The sequence below is a fragment of the Apium graveolens genome, chromosome 6 (genome assembly GCF_009905375.1).
Source record: "Apium graveolens cultivar Ventura chromosome 6, ASM990537v1, whole genome shotgun sequence".
Taxonomy (NCBI): Eukaryota; Viridiplantae; Streptophyta; class Magnoliopsida; order Apiales; family Apiaceae; genus Apium; species Apium graveolens.
Genome location: NC_133652.1, coordinates 245,580,169 through 245,603,126, shown reverse-complemented (window position 1 = coordinate 245,603,126; position 22,958 = coordinate 245,580,169). Strand labels below are relative to the sequence as shown.

At 32.6% G+C, this 22,958-nt stretch overlaps 1 protein-coding gene across 4 annotated transcripts; it reads right to left on the bottom strand.

Moving 5' to 3' along the window:
• Positions 1-6,675: 6,675 nt before the first annotated feature.
• On the bottom strand, positions 6,676-20,263 carry LOC141668872 (uncharacterized). Of its 4 annotated transcripts, XM_074475911.1 has the most exons (12): positions 20,245-20,263; positions 19,983-20,104; positions 19,134-19,541; positions 18,759-18,797; positions 18,529-18,639; positions 18,169-18,259; positions 17,641-17,709; positions 17,128-17,205; positions 16,448-16,540; positions 7,585-7,635; positions 7,118-7,354; positions 6,676-7,027 (listed from the first exon to the last, which is right to left on the bottom strand). In XM_074475911.1, the coding sequence occupies exons 2-12, from the start codon at positions 20,048-20,050 to the stop codon at positions 6,905-6,907; spliced, it is 1,368 nt and encodes a 455-aa protein (XP_074332012.1). In that variant the 5' UTR covers positions 20,051-20,104; positions 20,245-20,263; the 3' UTR covers positions 6,676-6,904. The 4 variants fall into 4 exon arrangements, with proteins under 4 accessions (XP_074332012.1, XP_074332014.1, XP_074332015.1 ...); XM_074475913.1 differs by lacking the exons at positions 7,585-7,635; positions 20,245-20,263 and having other exon boundaries at positions 19,983-20,181; XM_074475914.1 differs by lacking the exons at positions 16,448-16,540; positions 20,245-20,263 and having other exon boundaries at positions 19,983-20,181.
• Between the last annotated feature and the right edge of the window lie 2,695 nt (positions 20,264-22,958).

Below are 22,958 nucleotides of genomic sequence, written 5' to 3'. Positions count from 1 at the left end.
ACCTCACCAGTTTTCTTGCTGATAAAAGTGCATTCTTCTTTGTTGAATGAAACTTCAAAGCCTTTGTCTGCAAATTGTCTAACACTGAGAAGATTCACTTCAAGACCAGCTACCAGTGCTACATCATCAATGACAATATTTTCAGAAACAATCTTGCCATATCCCATTGTGAATCCTTTGATGTTGTCTCCAAAGGTCACCAAAGGGTCAGCCTTCTCCTCAAACTGTGATAGCAGGGCCTTATCACCTGTCATATGTCTGGAACATTCACTATCTATGATCCATATGACCTTCTTTATTTTTCCCTACACACAATGAATTTTAAGTGTGTTTAGCAACCCAAGCAGTGTTGGGCACTTTCTTCTTGTTAACTGATTTAGCAGAAGTAGAATGAATTTTTCAGATATAGAATTCAATGACTGTTGTGCATTTTCCCTATCTGATGTAGACCCAATTTTTGTTTCTTTAAGGTCTACTCTCAGTTTGTGCAAACTTGTCACAGAATGAGTAGGGATCATTTGCATTTGCTTCATTGTATTTACAGGCTCCTTTAACCGGCTTGCTAACAGCCTTTTTACAAAGGTGAGTTAGATGATTCACAATGCCACATTTTTTACATTCCTTTCTTGGAGAATCTGCAACATAAGCAAAGTTGTTGCTTTTGTTTATCCCAATTTTCCCATTTCTATTTTTCTTCTTCTTTCTTGCATCTTTAGTCTTGGTTTCTTTGACAGGTGTCTTGGAACTTTGTTTGTCCATGAGCTTCTCTTCAATTTTGAAAGATTGAGTTGCTTCTGTATTTTTCTTCTCTTTATCTTCATTAGCAATTTCTTGTTTGATAATCAACTCTTCTTCATTGAAGTTAACTTCACATGCCTTGAACATAGGTGAAACAACCTTTTTCAGCATTGCTGGAATATTTTCATTTTATATTGCTTTTCATTTGTCACCTATATCTTTCTTCTTGTTGTTCAAGGCATCATAGTCAAGACCAATAGTAATGTTTGCACATGGCTTATTTTTCTCATGGCACTGTCCAACTAACTCATATGCATTCTTGAAGGACTTCAATTTAACTTCATTCTTTTCCAGCTTCTCCCTTAGCACTGCTTCAATTTCACTTGCACACTTGACCTTGTTTTTCAGATATGCATTTTCTTGTCTTATAGTTTCAAGCTCCACCAACAATAATTCAGCTTCTTGTTTCTCACTTTCAAGCTTCTCATTTATCTTTGTCAATCTGCTAACTTCTTCATTAGCAGCAACCATAATTGTATGAATGTGAAACATTTTTGTGCTCATCTTCTCTACCGTTTTCTTATATTGACTCACATTTAAATTAATGGTGGTGAGAGTTGTTGCCTGTGATTTTGATGAGGATAATTCACCTTACTCCAAGGCCATTAAAGCATAATTTCCAACTTCCTCATCTTCATCATTATCATAATCATCCCAACTTTTTCCTTCTGCAATATAAGTTTTGCTTTGTTGTTTCTTCATAAGAGCTTCATACTTTACTTCCAGTTCAAGATAAACTTTATTTTTCTTTGCTTTCTTGGGTTTCCTGTATTCTGTAGTAAAATGGCCTAGTTCATCACAATTGAAGCACCTTATCTTTGATCTGTCAACAGATCCAGTTTTGTAACAATTTTTGCTATCAGATGTGTACTTCCCTTTTCCTTTCCAGTTGTTGTCTTTGTTGAATGATTGTCCTTTACCCTTGAATAATCTTGGCTTCTTTACTCTAATGTTAGAGAACTTTCTTTCCAGATAGGCCATTGATTGATCAAGCTCATCAAGTTCATCCAAGGTATAGAAATCATCGTCTTCCAATTACAGAATGACTTGTTCTTGTGAATCATTTGTTCTTTACTCACTTGTTGAGGCAACTGGAGTTTGGGATCTTGGCTCATCATTAGAGGTCTGGCTTTCATTGACAATTAGAGCACTTGAACCATCTACAACATGCCCTTGACCAACTCTTAATGATTTTCTTTGAATCATTTCAAATTCATATGTTTTTAAGATTTCATAAAGAATTTCCAGTGTTATCCTGCTTAGATCTCTCCCTTCTCTGATTGCAGAAATTTTCTGCTCCAAAAGGTCAGGAAGTGTAAGCAAAAATTTCAGATTCACTTCTCCAGCTTTATAGTATTTGTCATGGAGCTGCAAGTCATTTATCAGCTTATTGAACCTTTCAAACATATTAGTGATACTTTTTTTTTGGCTTGGCGATGAAACCCTCATATTGTGAAATCAGTATCCTTCTTTGATTAGATCTAACTTCCTCAGTTCCCTCACAGAGTATTTCAATCTTTTCCCAGATATGCTTGGCAGTGTCACAATTGACAATGTTGTTGTACATTACATTGTCAAGTGATTCTATCAATATCAGCTGCAAGCCACTATACAGGGAGACTTTTTCTTTCTCAGTCTCAGAGTACTCAGAATGGTCTTTTGGAGCATAATGAGTTGGAATAACCATATCACCGTCTGTAGATTCCTCAACTCTAACCATAAAAGTGAAGGGCCCATTTTTTAGAATCTGAATATAGAGTGGATTGGCCATCCTGATAAAAAATAACATTTTCTTTTTCCAAAGAGTGTAGTAAGCTTTGTCAAAGGTAGGAATTTTGATGCTACTGATCTTCTGTGTAATCATTCTTCCAAGATCTTGAATCTGTTTACTTTCAGATTTTGCTCTGATACCACTTGTAGGTAATAAATTACACACAGGGGGTAAATGTGTTTTTATGTTTTTAATATTTTCTTGAAGTCTTTATGGTTGTGAACAAAGTAAATCAAATCTTGTAGTGAAATGTGTTAATGCAAAAATTAAACATGCAATAATAAAGAACACAGATCTTTCAGAACTCACTTAATTTTATATTAAAATTAAGAATGTTTTGCTCGAAATTTCTAGGCTCTTTATTGATAAAGAGCTTAGCTTCTTTCTTGAGAGAGTACAAGAGTTCCTGATCTAAATTGTTACTTCTAACAAATGACCGGTATTAACTTTATAATTTAGTTAACTGCTGGTTTACATAGTGTATAATAAGACATGCTATTAATTTTAGTAAAGTGTCACTTGTCATTTCCATTTTAGAAAAAGCTTATCTTCCATTTCTGGCTTAGCATATCTTTACATCCTGTGTTAACTTTAATCTTCCTCTGTCAGTTAATCTTCACCCTTAATCTTGCACACTCTTCAAGCTGCTTTTTGTAGACTTGTCAATCCAGCTGGTTGGATTATTTGTTAATTATTAATCTTGGATATTGAACTGCTATGCACTTTGTACTTTGAGATTTTACCTCGGGATCTCCAGTTTGGCCTATAGAGAACTTGATATCTCGATAAGTATATTGGCTTATCAAGATCTCTAATACTCCATAGTAAATTTGACTTGTAGAGGTCTCTGAGTTCTCTATAAGAGAATTTGACTTGTCGAGATCTCTGGTCTTCATATCTTCACTTTGACTTATCGATTTTTCTGAGTTCTCTAGTGGCTTATTGACTTGTCGATAACTCAGAGTTCTCTAGTCAAATTTGACTTGTCGATAACTCAGAGTTCTCTAGTGAGTTTTGACTTATCGATATCTCTGAGTTCTCTAGTGGAATTTGACTTATCGATAAATCAGATTTCTCTAATGAATGTTGACTTGTCGATAACTCTGAGTTCTCTAATGAAGAAATGACTTATCGATATCTCCAATCTTCATGTCTTCAATTTGACTTGTCGATATCTCTGAGTTCTCTAGTAGCTTTCCTGAGTTCTCTATAAGTCATTCTGGAGTTCTCGAATGACTTCTCTATAACATTAAATTTGTGACTTGTAGAGATCTTGACTTAGAATATTTTTCCCAAAACAGATTTATTCAACTCCAAACTTCTTCATAATTCTTCTGAGGCATGATCTTCTTGATCTTCTTCCAGATAGAATTCTTAAGCTTGATAATGTCTAAAAGAAAAAGACTCAAGTCTGCTTTTTGACATTTTTAGAGACTTTAATGTTACAATACAAAATGCAAACTAAGATTACAATATAAATTATTTAGGGTTGTCAATTTTACTTAATCTTGTTAAAGTCCAGATATGTTTTGCACAACAATATCTGCGGTGCCTAAAATTTTTATAAACGTATGCTAACAATGTTAGCCGTTGTTAGGGTTAATGTAACATGCGATCAAGCGGTTGTTAGGGTTAATGCAACGTGTGATCATCTGGTTCACATCTTTTTATCTAATTTGTTATTTTGTTTATTACATTTAAAATATAATTTTATCCAATTTATTTACTTATTTATTTATTTAAGAGTAACAAAGTTAATTTTTTTTTTAACAAATCACACCTCAAGTAAAATATAATTTTGTTCTATTTATTTATTTAAGAGAAATAAAGTTAATTTTTTTAAACAAATCACACCTCAAGTTTTTTGCTAAAATTTAAAAAGAGTGCACATAAAAATTTGATAACGCTCATTGCAAATAAAATTTTACAAAATAATTTGTATTATTATTTGTAATAGTAGTGTATATTAATATTTTTATAATTAATGAAATTTAAATAAAAATTTGCTGCTTAAAATTGTATAAAACTATCTTGTCCTTAATCAAATAAATTCAAAATGGCGAAATATAATCACAGTTTTAAAAGCGATTACTTTAATTTCAATTTTTTGTATACCGTTAGGTAAAATAAAATAAAATTTGAAGATACAATAATTAAAAATGATTAAATCTCAAATATCTTGGTATAATTTGAAGATACTGTACACAGAAATTTTATTTGAATAGTTTTGAAAAATTAATTTTACTTTTCAAAAATAAATAAATAAATAACATAAAATAACATTTTAATATAAGAAATATATAAATATTTATAAAAAAAATGCAAGAATGTGGGCCAGATGATCTTATGTTACATTAATCCTAACAAAAGGTGACATTGTCGGCCGTACATTTAAAAAAGTTTTAGGCACCGCGAACAATGTCAAGGATTGGTAGGATTTTCTTTTAAAATCGACTGTTCTAATCTTTTATTCAAGGACTTAGAAGTTGTTTATTGTATAAGATCTCGGTTATAATCTTTTATCCAAACACTTAAAAGCTATTTATTGTATAAGGACTTCGAAGCTGATTATTGTATAAGACGTCTGTGGCAAACCAGGGACCAGACCCCATAAATATTATTACCTCCGTCCCCCTTATTTTTTTATATTTTTTTATATATTTGACACGTATTTTAAGACAATTATAAAATTTAGTTTCAGAATTTATTTTTAAAATTTTATTTTTTTGAATAAAAATTTGAATATTATATTTTCATTTAAAAAAAAAATTACAAAATTTATGCAACTATATTTAATAAGAGTATTAAAATATGTACCGAATATCTGTGCTCCTGTATAAAAAATTGAGGGGACTGTGAGAACAACAGTTTAGCATTGTGAGTTGGAAGTGGAACCTACAATGGAAAAGAAGCACTGTTTTGCGTCTCCGTGATATGTCGTCCTCTTTCATATTACAACTGACATGTGTATACAATTGTTATTTTTATTAAAACTAACTAGATAAGACTCTATAGTCTATATAGTCTCTGCCACTTGCTGCATGCTTATCGGTATCTGTTTATACTGCTGTACACAAAAATCTTTATCTATAATTAATTTCGATTTTAAAAACCTTTTACTAAATTATCAAAATTGAGAATACGTTATCTTTATTATGTCGAGAATCGGAACCCAAATTTATCAAAGTTGTGCAGTAGCAGTTGCTTCAACTCATTTCTTTGCAAAAGAAACAATCTGGTGTTCATGCTTATATATCATTAATTAAAATGTAGTTACTGTCCTTACACGATCTGTATATAAAAAAATCAACTGAACTTCACTAACTACAACTACCATTCAAAGTAAGGACAACTGGACAAGTAACTAAACTAGAAAGAAAAAAGATACACCAGCTCGTAAGGTGTATCTTAGATGGCAATGACTTTGATGGCGAGCGCATAAGGTGTCACTTATTATGGTGTATCTGTCTCGGATCCAAGGAAATACAGTTCCAGCTCAGGAAAGAGCCTACTTGAATTCAAAAAACTCATTAAGCTTGTGCATTAGCACTACATTGAGTTAAGAATGTTTTACTCTTCTTTAGAAAATCAACATCTTATCTGTGTGGTGCATCGACACCAAACTTCTATGCAACACTATCGCCAGGCAAACTAAACTGCTGTATGATTTTACGGTGAAAATCAGGATCATTGCTTCGTCCTAAAGCTTCCCATCTTACTTCAGTCACAATACAGTATTTCTCCTTTATGTTTTTCCCATGAAGAGTGGAGTTGAAGTAATTACATAGCCCATAACCAAACTACTGTCTTTAGTAGGGCAGTGTTGCAGAAGGAACATTAACTTTATAAATCACCTTACCCTGTAACTCTGTAAGTTGTCTTTTTCTATCAACTACTTTCTACTATCTAAACTCTGTCCTAGGTAATAGAAGTTGCTACAATAAAAAGTAATTTTACCTTAAACTACACATAAAAAGAAGTGCAAATACAGCTAAGCAATAAATATTGATGTGGTACCCAACTAATAGCACATCATTCTCTTAACCATTTGATGGTTAGAGGTACTAATGCATTACCCTACAGGACCTGCTTGTGAAACTATAGAGTTGGGGGATAGATATATATTATTTTCCATAAAAAAAAATTAATAAAAAATACAAACCAGGCCTTTCAGATTTCTGTGCTATTTGTGAACAAGATATGGACCGACTAAACAGCAATATCACATCTGTTTTTTATGTACACATGCACTATATAAATCATGTGGTCCTGTTTCACGAACACATCAAGTTATATAACTTTCAGATAGGTGGCTATGAGCAGTTACATTCGTAATTATGGAGTCCTGAAGGAATTCCAAAGACAGCTCCTCTCAGGGCAATTCTTTTCTAGCACTTCCCGTAGGTCTCTCGGTCTTAGTTCCAATATTGGCTCAATTCCAGGATACTTAGAGAAATGCTGCAAAGAACGAGACAAACGAACATTAAAGTCAAAATACGCAGAGAATGTAATGGTGTACACCAATAAATGTATTGTTAATGTAATTACCCGGGTGATCCACAACATGTAAGTAGAAGAAAAGGTAGCCTGCGCCCGGTAATCATCAAAGTCGTTGATAGAAAACACTTGGCATGAGTAGAATAGTTGTAACTCATTATCTAGAAAGGTCTTTATCTCACTAGTGCTTATGGGTGTCAGATTGGAATGCGGCAATGCATCAGCAACATCGGCCACAAACTGATTGATCCAATATAAGGCAAGGAAACGGCGGTAAAGCCATAGTGCCTGCCAAAAGGAAATTACTAAAACAAGTGACAGTGTCCTAAAAAGTATATTATTTAGCATACTACCAATGACCAAATCTCTATCCTTAGTTTTTATGCTGGTACAAACTAATATTAATATTCACATTTACTATTGGTCTAGAAAAAAGTGCAAAATTACACAGTTGCACAATGCTAATAAACTTTCAAAAATCGGTCAGCGAGTACTCAATAAGTTTTGGTCATTTATACCTCTCTCCCGGTGTAGCGTTTTATCAACATCTCATTCCAATCGAGCTCTTCCTACAATCCACATTTCCAAGAGAGTGATTTAAAAAGGTGTAAAATTTTATGCATTTCAAACAGTTGTGTACATTACAGATGTAGAGCTAAAAAACTTGTCTTCCCCGCCTCTCTCTACACAGAGTAATCATTGTGAAACCTCTGACTTTATATATATATATATACATGTATGTATGTATGTATCGTATATATTATTGGGTGAATTTTATAATATAAGTGGATGGTTAATGTGATATAAATCAGTAATTGCCGTCATACAAATTAGTGATTGAAGTATAGATCTGATGACTGGTGTCATACGGATTGGTATTTATGTTCATATATCAAGTTCAAATTTCAGATCTCGTGATTTTAATTGAAAAATGGTGGTGGTTGTTAGTTATTATAAGTGTAGATTAGAATGGTAGAGTTTTAAGAGGAAGAAAAAAATAATTACCGGAACTAAAGGTGTTCGAAGTGGTGACCAGAATTAATAGTGGCCGGAGATAATGGTGGTTGGAGCTAATTGTGTTCAGAGTTGGTGAATGGAACTGAATTTGCTAGCTAACTGGGTCGAATATAATATTTTGCTTGGGCTGGGCTTCGCTTTCTAGTTTCTATTTTAATCTTGTTTCTATTAGATCATGAACCTCTGTATATATAATAATTATTTAGCAAAAGCAAGAAGTGCATTCTTTTTTTTGTCAGAAGCAAGAAAGTGCATTCTAATTAAATAATAAAAGACATCAAATACATAAGTTCATCATACTTCAGTTCGCAAATTAAAGATATAATATTAAGTTCAACTAAACATCGATAAATCATGGCTTCCGTCTCGGGCTCATAAAGAGAAAGACTAGCTATCTCAAACTCAAGTGGATCAAAGTGATCACCATGAACATCCCACAATTTTGTCTCTTCTTTCAAGTAATTTTCACTCTTTCTAGAAAGGAGTCGAAGATTCGTGTACACATAAACTAAGTCATCCGCCCAAGTTGGTAGTATCTTATTCCTTCTAACTGAATGAATAAAGGAATAAGTACTCCAATTCTCTCACAACAAGAAAATAAACAAGGTCGTCTAATACCTTCAAAGCTATTTTTTGAATATTTGGAGCTGAAGCTCCATGAACAAACCATCACATCTCTGGATCCATAGTGCCTCAATCTTCAATAGAGTCGGCAGTACCAAAGGTATCCATATTATCCGAAAATCGAGCACACTCAATACTTACAGCTTTTCTTGCCTCCCCATCTTAATATATCTTTTAATGCATTTGTTTCTTTCTTGAGATAGTTCGATAAGGAGGAAGACGATTTTGATATCCACCAAGCCATCAATGACTGATACCCACCAACACTTGGATTTAATCTAAGTTTATTGTTCATCCTACTTTAGTTATATTTCATTTCATTTACGAAAATGCTTGTAAAAAATTACAATAAATACCTAGAAAAAAAATTGTTCTGACAAAAAAAAAAAGTAAAAAAGAAATTTGTTTTTGTTACAGCTACGTGTTGGTAAATTTTTTAGCCCGGGTGAGTTTCAAAGTCCGCATCCATCCCTCACAACTACACTATACAAAAAATATACATCAATAAATGAAGCATGGATTTGGTATTATGTTTCTAAATGATATTTAGAATGGGTTAAATATCAATGTGGTCACTCAATTAAAACCCATATATCAGTTTAATCATCAAACTTAACGGGGTATCGGTTGAATAACTAAATTTATAATAAATGTCAAACAGATACCTCAAAATATATGTTGAAGAATTAATATTATTTTTATGAAGTTCTATACATTTTCCATGAATCCTACTACAACCAAATGAACATCTATGAATTCTGGTATTTTTGATAATATAGTGATATTTTTAAAAATTTGTCAACTAATTATTTTTAATTTAGTAATCATTTTTTTAATTAAATAAAAATAATTAATAAATTATTTTTAAAAATCTCACTATAGCTTCTATAATACTAGAAATTTATATATTTTCATTTGGTTGTAATAGTATTCAAGAAAAATCTATAAAACTTCATAAAAGTAACTTTTAATTCTCGAACACATATTTTGGGTATCTGTTTGATATTTATTATGATTTTAATGATTCAAATGATTCCCGTTAAATTTGAGAAATAAACTGATATATGGCCTCCAACTAAGTGATCATTTTGATATTTAACCCTATTTAGAATTCATATGTTTAACCTTAGATTGAGTGAATGTGCAAGGCAATAAATTGGTGAAGAACTCTTAGTCTATCTAGTATTGAGAATTGCATAAACTACATCATAAATTGCAAAATCTTCAAAGGGCTCTTTCTTCTCAATGCCTATAATTTCTATTCTTCACTTTCTCAATCATATCATCCCATATGTCAAAAACCAAGTAGAGTGAAAGCTAGTATGTATTAGAGAAATGAAGCATATCATACACACTGATGCATGACCATTCCTCATCATATAGGAGCTCTGTCTGTGAACTCAAGAATATAATCAACCTTATCCCACCAATATTCATCAAGTATCATTATCCTCATGATTTGAGCTATCGGGAGATCATACTCAGGGCAAGCACTCAACTCCTCACAAATTACCAATCTTTCAAGAACATGCTTGAGTAGTTCAAAACTCATAAGCATGATAGTGACGGATGCAAATCTTGTTTCGGTGATACAAAGAAGTTTCAAGGAAGCAAAAAGGTTGAACATTGTGTTGACCATGTTGTGAGTAAGAATCTGCATCAACCACCTCTGTAATCCATTGACACTCATCATACACCTCTCTGTTTGACTCTCTATTCTTAGCATCACAAATATTCCTTAGTGCCAAATTAAGAGTATGCAAAATACATCGAGTCCAAAATTAGGAGGAAATGATCATAGCTAATATAAACTCATGCTTAGGATAAAAGAAACATAGATAAATATGCATATGGTGGACAAATCATAAAACAATGTAATGTTTTTACTCTCATAAAAATATTATAGAAGAAGTGAGTCTAGCATCTCTGTTTGACTCTCTATTCTTAGCATCACAAATATTATTCTTTAGTGCTAAATTAAGAGTATGCAAAATACATTGAGTCCAAAATTAGGAGGAAATGATCATAGCTAATATATAAACTCATGCTTAGGATAAGAGAAACATAGATAAATATACATATGGTGGACAAATCATAAAGGGGGTTCAAAATATGACAAATATATAAACTCTGCTTAGGATAAGATAAACATAAATAAATATATACATATGGTGGACAAATCATAAAGGGGGTTCAAAAGATGACATTTTTGGGGATTATCTTGATCAATCTTGATGACCCATGAAGGGAATTATTGAGAATTGAAAAGGGTTGGTGGCAACTGAATGAAAAAGATGGATTCAAAAAGATAAAAACCCCATGTCCTATCAGAGATGCCATTGTTGGGGAGAACAGGGAAACGTGAAGGAGATGATGGATTGTGGGGACGGAGAGATGAGCGCCAAGATGTGCAAACAGACCGGAAACGGTGGAGATCAATGGAGGAATCGAGGTGTTTGGATATGAGGTCTAGAAGTTCTCGAGGAAGATTACACCATTCTGCCATGGAAAATGTGTGTTTATGGATTTGTGTTGTGTAATTTAAGAGATTAATTCAGTTTAAGAATTGTTAGGTTAGCTTTGCTTGAATTGTGTCTCTTGATCCGCTTGAATGTATATTTATTTCAGCACGGCATGAGGAACATTTTATGGGGGAATTTTTCTGTTTTAGTTTAAAACATGGTTGTCATGTCGGTCGACTAGTCGCGACTAGTCGGCGACTAGTCGACTAAGCGGTGATTGGATGTCGACTCAACATGTCGACTAGCTGAATGTCGATATTTCGGTCGACTGGTCGACTAATCGGTCGACTAGTCGACTAAGCGGTCGACTAATCGGTCGACTAGTCAAGCTGCTCAATTTATATATTTTTTCTGCACAATTTTTATTGCATGTTGCACTACCACATTACATCACAGTTGTATTGGACAATTGTTATTGATCAATTGTTACATATTTCACTTGATTGCAAGTACTTTTCTTTGTTGTACTAAACTGTTAGATGATTGCAAGTACTTTTCTTTGTTGTTATTTGTTAACTCTTCTAGCTTTTTCATCATTCTCTCGAAGTGTCGGATTCTTAATTCCTTAGAATCTGAAATAAAACATTGTGGAATGAGTTGGAACTTAGAACCAAGAACTTAGAAATCTAAAATACATAATATATATATGTGTGTGTATAAATATATATATTCTATTTTTAATTTATAATAATATATTAGTTTTATCGCCTAGTCTATGACTAGTCAACGACTAGTCGACTAGTCGACTAACGGGAGGTCCGTCGACTCACCTCGACTCATCGACGTGACAACCATGGTTTAAAAGAAAACTAAAGTCCTCCCGCTTAAACAAATTTAACTATAGAATTACACAATTTAAATAGGAAAATATTAAATTGAGGGCTGGTTTTTAAGTTTCAAAGCAAATAAGTTGTAAAAAGACTAAATTGCCCTCTCTGCATTCTCATCAACAATCTCAGGAAAAATTAATTTGAATATAGTCTTTTTACAATATATTGGCTCTGAAAATAAAAATACGGCTCTGAATCTAACATATTCCTTTAAATTTTATCGATCCTAAATGAAAAATAAAAGGTAAACCGATAAAAATTTATATGAATTAGTAGAGATTAATTAAAAGAAGAAATATACAGAGGGGAAGAAATGTTTTAGGGAGCTAATGCCATATGAACTGAAGAGGGATAGATAGGACCTGAAATAAAGAAATATTTAAATAAAAAATATTTAAAATTCCGTACAATTGCGGAAGTTAAAATTAAGGTGTATAAGGATATGTATAAACGTCTCAACTCCAAATACTGGATAAATAAGATTTTTAAACTTGTAAAATCTCGTAATAGCATAAACAAGATTTTAGTTCGTTTCGCTATATTAAATATAAAATGATCATATTTTATTGTTTGATTAGGATAATAAAGCGAGATTTGATAAATATTCTTATGAGTTACTTAACGAAGGCAGAGGGCGTGACATTGTCTACATGGCGGAAGATTGTCTTGGACCTAGCATATAATCACACTGTGGAGGCAGACCTTGGTCTGAGTTATGATATTATTAAAGAAGAAGTGAGTCTAGCCTCTCTGTTTTAACATTTTAGTGCCAAATTAAGAATATGCAAAATACATTGAGTCCAAAATTAGGAGGAAATGATCATAGCTAATATAAACTCATGCTTAGGATAGAGAAACATAGATAAATATGCATATGGTGGACAAATCATAAAACAATGTAATGTTTTTACTCTCATGCCCTTGCAAACTGGAGCATTGTTAGTGATAACTTCAACCACATTTTGAGGTCCCACTTCCATGATCACCTCCCGCATCAAGGTGAAATTTAGCTTTGTTTTCACCTTCCCAATTGACCGCTTCCAAGAACATAGGACTATTCTATGTAATGGCCATAAAATTAATTAATGGTCTTTTTTGAGTATCACTCCATCCATCGGAAACTATGCTCACACATTTTTTTTTGATTGGTTCCAATAACCTTTTAACATTAGCCCTTTCTTTTGCAACAATGTTGTGCGCGTAAGTGGAAGGAACATAGCTTGAAAGGTTGAACTCGAAAGTCAATGAATACGACTTGATCTGATGAGGATTTCTAGCAAAATGAAATGGCAAGCCCCCGGAGTAATATGCTCTTGCAATCTCACTATCCAGTTGTGTTCTCAGGTCCGGATTATATGATTTTTGAATCGAATTGTTCTTGTCACTTGCCTTCTTTTCTGGTTCTTCTACTTGTATCTTATGAACTTCTCCTCAAAGCACTACTACATGATTGAGTTCGAGTTGAATAAGCTAGTTGAATTTCAATTGGTCTCCTCCATTTCTCCTCCGCAAACTCTCTTTGCATCTCACTCAAAATTTCGGCAGTGAATTTGACACTAAAATTTGGTCTCCTCTCTCTTAAATAAAAAAAACAATTCAAACTCACTCATTTCATGAGGCGTAAGGGAGGAGGATACCAAATTTTACTACTTGAATCAGTCCCGAAATTTTAAGTGAGATGTAAAGAGAATTGGCAGAGCAGGAAGAGAGGAGGAGATCAATTGAAATTTCACTACCTCCTTCAACTCAACCTCAAATTCAATCATGTCGTAGTGCAGTGCTTGAGGAGGAGTTCATAAGATAAATAGGAGAAAAAAGGAAGGCAATGACAAGAACAATCATATTCAAAAAGCATACAATATGGACTTGAGAACACAATTGAATAGTGAGATTGCAAGAGCATTTTACTCCCGATGCTTGCCATTATTTTGCTAGAAATCCTCATCACATCAAGTAATATACAATGGCTTCCAAGCTATATTCCTCCCACTTATAATACTTTTCGCACAACATTTTTGTAAAAGAAACGGCTAACGTTTAAAGGTTATTGGAATCAATCAAGACCACTTGGAAGGTGAAAGGTGTGAGCATAATATCCGATGGATGGAGTGATACTCAAAGAAGACCATTAAAATTTTATGGAGATTATAGAGAATGGTCTTATGTTCTTGCGGTCAATTATAAAGGCAAAAACAAAGCTAAATTTTACCTTGCTACCTTGATGCAAGAAGCGGTCATGGAGGTGGGACCTCAAAATGTGGTTCAAATTATCACTAACAATGCTCTAGTTTGCAATGCGGCATGTATGAGAGTAAAAAAATCACCATTGTATGATTTGTACACCATATGCATAGTTATCCATGTTTCTCCTATCTTAATCAAGAGTTTATTATTAGGCACGATCACTTAGGAATCATTTTCACCTATATTTTGATTCCATTTGTGGTGCATATTCCTAATTTGGCACTAAAGAATATTTGTAATGTCAAGAATATTGTGTCCAATAGAGAGGTGTATGATGAGTGCCATTAGATCACAGAGGTGGCTGATGCAGCAATATTGATTAAGAACTTCATTCTTAATCACAACATGGTTGACACAATGTTCAACCTTTCTGCTCTCTTGAAACTTCTTTGTGTTGCTAAAACAAGATTTGCACATGTCATTATCATGCTTAGGAGGTTTAAACAACTCAAACGTGCTCTTGAAAGATTGGTATTTTGTGAGGAGCGGAGTACTTGCCCTGAGTATGATCTCCCGATAGCTCATATCATGAGAGGATAACGACACTTAATGAATATTGGTGGGATAAAGTTGATCATATCATGTGATGATGAACGGTCCTACATCATTATGTATGATATGATTCGTTTCTCTGATACAGACTAGCCGTCACTTCACTCCACTTGGTTTATGAAATATGGGATTATATGATTGAGAAAGTGAAGAATATCATACATAGGCATTGAGGAGAAAAATCCCTTTGAAGATTCTACATTTTATGGTGTATTTCATATAATTTTCATTGCTAGTTGGAAGAAGAGTTCACTAATTCATTCTTGCGAATTCACTTAATCCAAGGTAAACTTATGACCTCTAAACATTATTTTCTAGTTTATCCTTTCACCAAATCCAGGCTTCTTTATTGATGGATATTATTTAATTAGTGTAGATATTACAGTCATGAATGACTTAGTGGAGCACAAAATTGTCTCCCTCCTCTTCAAGATTTTGAGTTATCTCAAGAAAGAAACAAATGCATCAAAAGATATTTTCCAGATGGGGGGCAAGAAAAGTTGTAAGTATTGAGTATGCTCAATTTTCAGGACATAGATACATTTGGTACTGCCGACTCTATTGAAGATAGATGCACTATGGATCCAAAGATGTGGTGGCTTGTTCATGTAGCTTCAGCTCCAAATATTCAAAAAAAAAAGCTTTGAAGCTATCAGGGCAGCCTTGCTCTTCTTCTTGTTGCGAGAGAAATTGAAATACTTATTGCTTTATTCATTCGGTTAAAAGGAATAAGATACTACCAACTTGGGTAAACTTGGGTAGAGGATTTAGTTTATGCGCACACCAATCTTAGACTATTTTTCAGAAAGAGTGACAATTACTTGAAAGGAGAGAGACAAAGTAGTGAGATTTTGGTTGTGATCACTTTGATCCACTTGATAGCGTCGAAGAGCTTGAGATAACCAGTCTTTCTTTCGATTAGCCCGGAATGAAAGCCATGATCTATGAAGATGATGATGCTTAGTTGAAATTAATATTATGTCTTTAAGTTGCTAAAACTTAAGTATGATGAACTTATGTATTTGATGTCTTTTATTTTGTTTAAATAGAATGCACTTTTTGCTTTTGCTAAATAATTATTTTTTATATGTGTAATATATATTTTTTATTATTTGTCGTATCCCCCCGCACCCGAATTCTCATCTTTAGAATTTTCCGATTTCCCGTATCCCCGCACCTCCCACCCATGTACCCGTGCTTCCCATTGTGCCACTACCGGGTTTGGGGTGTGCCACTATGGAGTAAGGGAAATAAAAGCTACACCAAGACCCTAAATTATGCTCAAAAAAATCTACAACATTCACAGTAGATCTTGAGAACACCTCCTAAAGCAAGAGATTGATAGGTAGGTGACAAACTTGGAGTAAAAATATATGGATTGCTTCTATCTCAAACTACTGAATGTTTTTTCTTCATATTATAACTTCTTTCTCTTTTTAGCATAGAAGCCAAAGGGGGGAGGGTATTTAAGAATAGTAAAATTATTCTCTAATTTGGAGCAAATAAAAAAAAGGTAACATATGTCTAGACTTAATGGCATTTGACTAACAAAAAGCAAAACAAAGAATAAGATTTAAAACTAAGTATAATACCTTATAAATTTTAAAATATTCTGCATCATGACTAGAGATTGTTTTTGGACCTTGCTTAGTCTGCGAACCCTTGAACATCCTAAGCATTAGTCGCTGCCAGATACAAATGTTAGCTTTTGATTCATCATCAATCAATAGTTTATCACCATGAGTATTTATAACAATTTTATAATGATTCATTTTTCATTTCTTGGTCTCTGAACACCTTTAGTATGTAAAACAATTTTTTGTACAATCTATGTCTTGATTAATATACACCATATTAGGGGGATAGAAGTTGCATTCTTGAATACATTCCTAATATTTTCTTTGAAACGGTACAAAAATGGGTAAATAGTAATACAGGAAAATTTGGTATATATCAATTAGCATACAGGATAAGATAGCAAACTTGATAAGAATTTAAGATACATTATTAACAGTTAATTATTGCACAAAATTGTAAAATATAATTATTAATCGCCTCTAAGAAATTAAGTTTTATTATAAATTATAAAAGGAACTCCGGATTATATCGACCTCATCCAATGAAACTGTATAAAGTAATTCATGCCTATCTGTGTTGCTTTCCGAAGAAATCCAACGTAATTTACTCGGGCTTTTTAAAGAACTTTTAGATACATAGGAAGAAACTCGGGCTTTTTAAAGAACTTTTAGATACATAGGAAGAAAAAACTCACCGAGCGATAGTGAAAACAAGAGTTGTCAGCTACGTTCAATCCTGCCCAATCTCGGCTACTGATTATCTCATATATAACCTGATATATATTTAGATCAATTAGAAAACAAGAATTACGTCAATAAACTACAAAGACTACTCCAATATTCAGAGTATGGACTCATCTACGTAGCATTAGAGACTTAGATTATGGTCAGAACCAGAAAAATAAATATAAAAACATTAATACAGACGCTATGTTTGTTTAGCAGGTTTAGCATTTCCCTTCCTCGGATGAACTAAAAAGGGATGGGAAATATTCCAACAGATTATGCTAAAGGATTATGTAAATGAGAGCAAATTGTTTATTGTCCGAGGATTATAATGTTAGTTAACAATCATGGCCTACGAGTTAAGTACATGTCCAGAGGTCAGGACACCATTGAAAATAGATATAAAAGCCAATTCCTAAACAATTTGCATTCTATATTCCATATTCTTTGGAATGCCAATCCGAGAAAATTTAGAAACTGACCTGCCCACTTGACATGTAGGACACTAACCAGCAACGATGATTCCATGCGCGATAATTCATTTTTGACTTCTGCAAGACATGGAACACATATTTAGAATATTACACCATATATTGTCAGCAACCTTGACTTTTCAAAAAATCAGTGAGCTTGAATCTTCTAGAGTTATTAGGCTTTTTGATATCTCACAAATTCTTCTCCCTCGGTGCAAATTCTTTTTTTTTTAAATTAATTATTTGTAGCATAATTTTAGTCTGCCTTGCCTTTGCTGTTTACATCTCCGAGGGGACATGTTATAAGAAAAACAACTCTTCTTCCTTGTGTGAACTGAGGTTAGGAAATGGAATACATTTTATTGAGAGAGCCTTCAAACATTGTTAAGATATGCAGGAAGCAAATAATGTAATCTAAACAAACAAAATAGTACCACGGCTCCTTTTACATATAACATAAGTAAAATTTCAAAATTGCAGTACCATATATTTTAGAATGACAATCAGTTGGGTTCAATTTCTAAACGAGAACTGAACCTCTGCAATTAATTTCACCAAATCAGATTCCTTCCCCACAATCTCTTGCAGATTCAAACACTTTCCAGATATCATTTTGATCACCCATCTCCTGTTTATCATTAACATCAACAGAAAAATGCATTTCATCAATGCATAAAAGTAGCATAAACAAAATATTATATTAAAAAACCTTGATATAATTATATTAAAGACATGTATAGAACAATTATACACAAACACCAGCAGAAGCAAAGATTAGACGAACACAAGGGATAGAACCACTTGTGCAGCCAAAGTTTAACTTCAAAGTTTTAACTTTGTCTAAAGCACTTTCACCTTTTGGTGAATAAACAGGTTCACAGAAATAATTGTTTTTACCTATGGCTCCAAGCACACTCACTTTTTGGTGAATATGACAGAACCAGCTTACTGAAACCAAGTTCATCCATTAAGTTAGCAACATGTGGCTCCTTTGAAACCATTAGCTTCCTGAAATGATCAAAAAAATATATGACGAAAGAGTGGATCTTTTATCGGAAATTGAGAACAATTCTATCACATATTGGGTAAAAGCAAAAAAAAAAATCAAGTACACCCGTTGAGCTTACAAGCTATGTTTCCAAGTGCTACTTAAAAAAATCTCCTTCCTGTAGAAGGATCAAAATGTCCATTATTTTATTAGTTTTTTACTTCAGGTGATGCTATCTTAAATATACTTGACAAGGAAGTGCATACTCGTAGGCGTGGACTTCAAACTATAATAGTACTCAAGTGCTTTGTATCAAATTCAAAAGAAAATTAATATAATGCATTTGAAAAGCTGTGTTAGAGTCAGGAAACTAACAAAAGCCATAAGTACATATACATTGGCTAGAAGAAGAGCAGGATTAAAAAAATTATATGTGATTAGTAGGTCACCTATGGTACAATAATATGGAGAACAAAAGCAAAGGCGTGAATGATACATAGATGAAAAAGGAAACCTATAATTCCATGCAGTGCCAAAATCAGAACTAAGCAGCAAAAGTGCCCTGCTATGCTTCATGACGTCGATTGCACAAAAGTTCTGGAAAGAGGAAGAGCGGCCTGAAACACTTGCATCTCCAGATTCCTCATGAAATCCGGACAGTTTTGCATTATTATACTGTCCCACTGCAGCCATGAATGCATATTTGGCGGCTTTATATAATGGAAGAAGAAATTCAGTTGATATACCCAGCTTATGATCCCTATTCCAGAAAACCATATCTGGAGTATTTCCTTCCAAAAGTTTTTTATTGACACGCTCATCCTCTGGCTGAGCAACAGTTTCAAGAGATGCAGATACCAGAGTACTAGCTTCCTCAGCCAGTGCAAGAAATTGAGATGGATGAATAAACCCCACTTCATTACTGTATAAAAGAGGAAAGTTAGTAAGGAATATATTGTAAATCAAGACAGGGTCTAAAAGTCGAGGTGTAGCACCCTGTAATACATCACAAAGGGTCACCTAAATTTATGAGAATTGGGGTATTCATTTATACATCATAAGTCGATTGTTTACAATTTATCATGAAACTACATTACAAAATAAACCACATTCTCCCAAATCGTGTATAGTGTATACAAAGAAATTCACATATAATAATAAAATTCAAATCGTAACAAAAGCACCCCAAGAATTGTATAGCTATGGAGTGACAAGAAATTACAATTCAATCCAAAAGACGGCTGTAATTTATAGGGTGGGGACATTACTACATACATCTTGGTCTAAATGCAGATAAACACAAACACATATTATATGATGGTAATAAAAATGCAGAAAAAGGAGGAATGGCAGGAGGACTGACATTAAAGGATCGGAATCGAGAATAGATTCTAAGTGGAACAATAACTGAGATGGGTCTGCCTCCTCCATTGATTAAGCAATATGATGTAATAGGAGCCTTTAGTCTGAATAAATTTGATGATCCTGTTCAAAGGGGGGGTGTATGTAAGTATATAAATTATAAGTGAGGTCAAAGACAAGTCCTTTACTTACATTACACCAACAACAAAACCAAGATTATAGTAGTTTAATTTAAGGGGTGGAGTATATATTTGATTAGTTACCCAACAACATTAGCATCATCAGTTGTGAATTAGGATTGAAATTCAAAATCAAACAGAGATAGAGAATATATGCCCACTTAACATTGTTGTAAAGGATAATTTTAATTTATTTTAATTGGTTTGTATTTATTAATAACAATAAATCTCCTCCATACACAAAAATTCAATCAAAGCTAAAGACAGATTCTGCGCTTGTGCCCGTTAGAAAAGCCGATTAAAGAATATGAAAGAAAAAAAGAGAGCTCTTGTTGCATACCTTGTATAGTTGTATGTAAGTATAGAACTCGGTTCTATGTTCAAGTTTGATCCAATGCCCTTCGATAACGGATTCTCCCTAAATTATTTAATCTTTTTTATTTTAAAGTCAAGAGTAAACTCTCAAATTTATTATATTTACATGTGTTACCTCGTTTTCAAAAGAAACTAAAGTAAATGCTGATAAAATTTTAATTTTACATATTTTATATTTAAAATTTTCATCTCATTTTTGTAATGAAAATATTTTCTCTCAATTACTTACTTCTTTATTTGCTAGTAAAAATTCAAGAAGAAGATCTTAGTCGGAAAAAACTTCTCGACTTCAAATTTTATAGTGTTTGGTTTACTCCAACTCAAAATTCCCGAATTCAATCTGTGTAGTGTTTAATTTAATATGTTAATTTAGGGGGCGTTTGATTCATGTGTAGGAAACGGAATGGAATTAAGAAAGGGAAAGAAGTAGAAAGAAAAGTAATAACCAAAAATTATTGTATGTATTTGGTTCAAATCCGGAAACGGAATGAAAATTTACATAATTATATTTATTTTTTGATTTTTTAATATTAAGTAATCTCAATATAGTCAAATATATTTATATTACAACAATATAATATATTAGCATTATAATAAACCAACATATTTAATTATTTAATAGAACCATTAAATTTTTTAATAAATTAACATATAAATTTATATCAAAATTATTTTTAATTTATAATAACTAAATTATAAATTATTTTTTAAATTTTAAAGTAATTTTGCATACTGATCTATTTTTTGGATCCAAGATTTAAATTATAATAGAAATAAAAAAACAAAAGGGGGAAAGGAAGTTCAAATACCTAGTCTAAATAAAGAGAATGAGTCTATAAGTTTAGCTTTGTTAAATATCCCATACTAAACGGCCCCTTAATCTTTTAGTGACAAGTATTTTAACCTCGACTCTCATTAAGCTTATTCATTTTGGTTCATTTTTAACTCGTACTTGGATGTTTACAGTGTCTTGGCTTTGACCGTCTTGGCCATTTTCGAATATGGGGCGTAACTCTGATATTTTGTAAAGTTTACAACCTCCGGCATCTTTGTATTAGAACAGGCAAAAGTAATATATACTGTATACTATATTTATATAATATAATAATCGAAATGTACTATAATTTGGTTCAATGGTTATCCCTCAATTTTTTTTTTTTATCGTAGTTAACCCGCAGCCGCTACCCTTCAATTTTGGTTATTAAAAAAAAAATAGTGTCATATATCCGCTAGATTATTAAATTATTAAACCACTACAAATATAATTTACTTATCCTAATAAACTATAATCACATCTTATTCTATTTTTAAAAAATAAATAAATAGTGTTATATATCCGCTAAACTACTAAACTACTAGATATAATATACTTATCCTACTAAACTACGACCACACAGGTCATCCTATTATTTTTATTATAAATTTATAATTATTAGTTACCCAATAACATTAGCATCATCAGTTGTGAATTAGGATTGAAATTCAAAATCAAACAGAGATAGAGAATATATGCCACTTAACATTGTTGTAAAGGATAATTTTAATTTATTTTAATTGATTTATATTTATTAATAACAATAAATCTCCTCCATACACAAAAATTTCATCAAAGCTAAAGACAGATTCCGCGCTTGTGCCCGTTAGAAAAACCGATTAAAGAATATGAAAGAAAAAAAGAGAGCTCTTGAAAGAAAAAAAGAGAGCTCTTGTTGCATACCTTGTATAGTTGTATGTAAGTATAGAACTCGGTTCTATATTCAAGTTTGATCCAATGCCCTACGATAATCGATTCTCCCCGAATTATTTAATCTTTTTTTATTTTAAAGTGATGAGTAACCTCTCAAATTTATTGTGTTTATATGTATTACCGCGTTTTCAAAAGAAAACGAAAGTAATTGCTGATAAATATAAATTTTACATATTTTATATTTAAAATTTTAATGAAAATATTTTTTCTCTCAATTACTTACTTCTTTTTTTGCTACTAAAAATTCAAGAGGAAGATCTTAATCGAAAAAATTTAAAATTCTTCATTGAAAGTAAATGCTGATAAATATAAATTTTACATATTTTATATTTAAAATCCTTGAATGGGTGAAAAGGAGAGGACACGCCCTCGTCTTCCAGCTGTTAAGAAAACCAAAAAATATTGATGGCGCGCCCAATTCGAGAGAATGAAGGAAGAAAACATGGAGGGGAATAGATAAATATGGAGTACTTGAGAAGACATTCATTGTGTTAAGGGCGACCTATGTTAAGGCGCCCCTATACTAATAAGACGCACCCTGTTAAATAACAGACCTATGGAATCTAGCGTTAAGACTAAAGGATGAAAAAATTAAAAGATTGGAAGCCGGGATAGGTGTGCCTTAAGGCGTGTTACAATAAGAATTACTGTTGACAAAATATGAAGGTGCGCCCTA

Coding starts and splice junctions, on each gene's coding strand:
- LOC141668872 (XM_074475911.1), bottom strand. CDS start 20,050: ATGGAGGAGGCAGACCCATCTCAGTTATTGTTCCACTTAGAATCTATT. Junction 18,798..19,133: donor GGCACTGCATGGAATTATAG/GTTTCCTTTTTC, acceptor ATCCTTCTACAG/GAAGGAGATTTTTTTAAGTA. Junction 18,260..18,528: donor GAGTGTGCTTGGAGCCATAG/GTAAAAACAATT, acceptor AATGATAAACAG/GAGATGGGTGATCAAAATGA.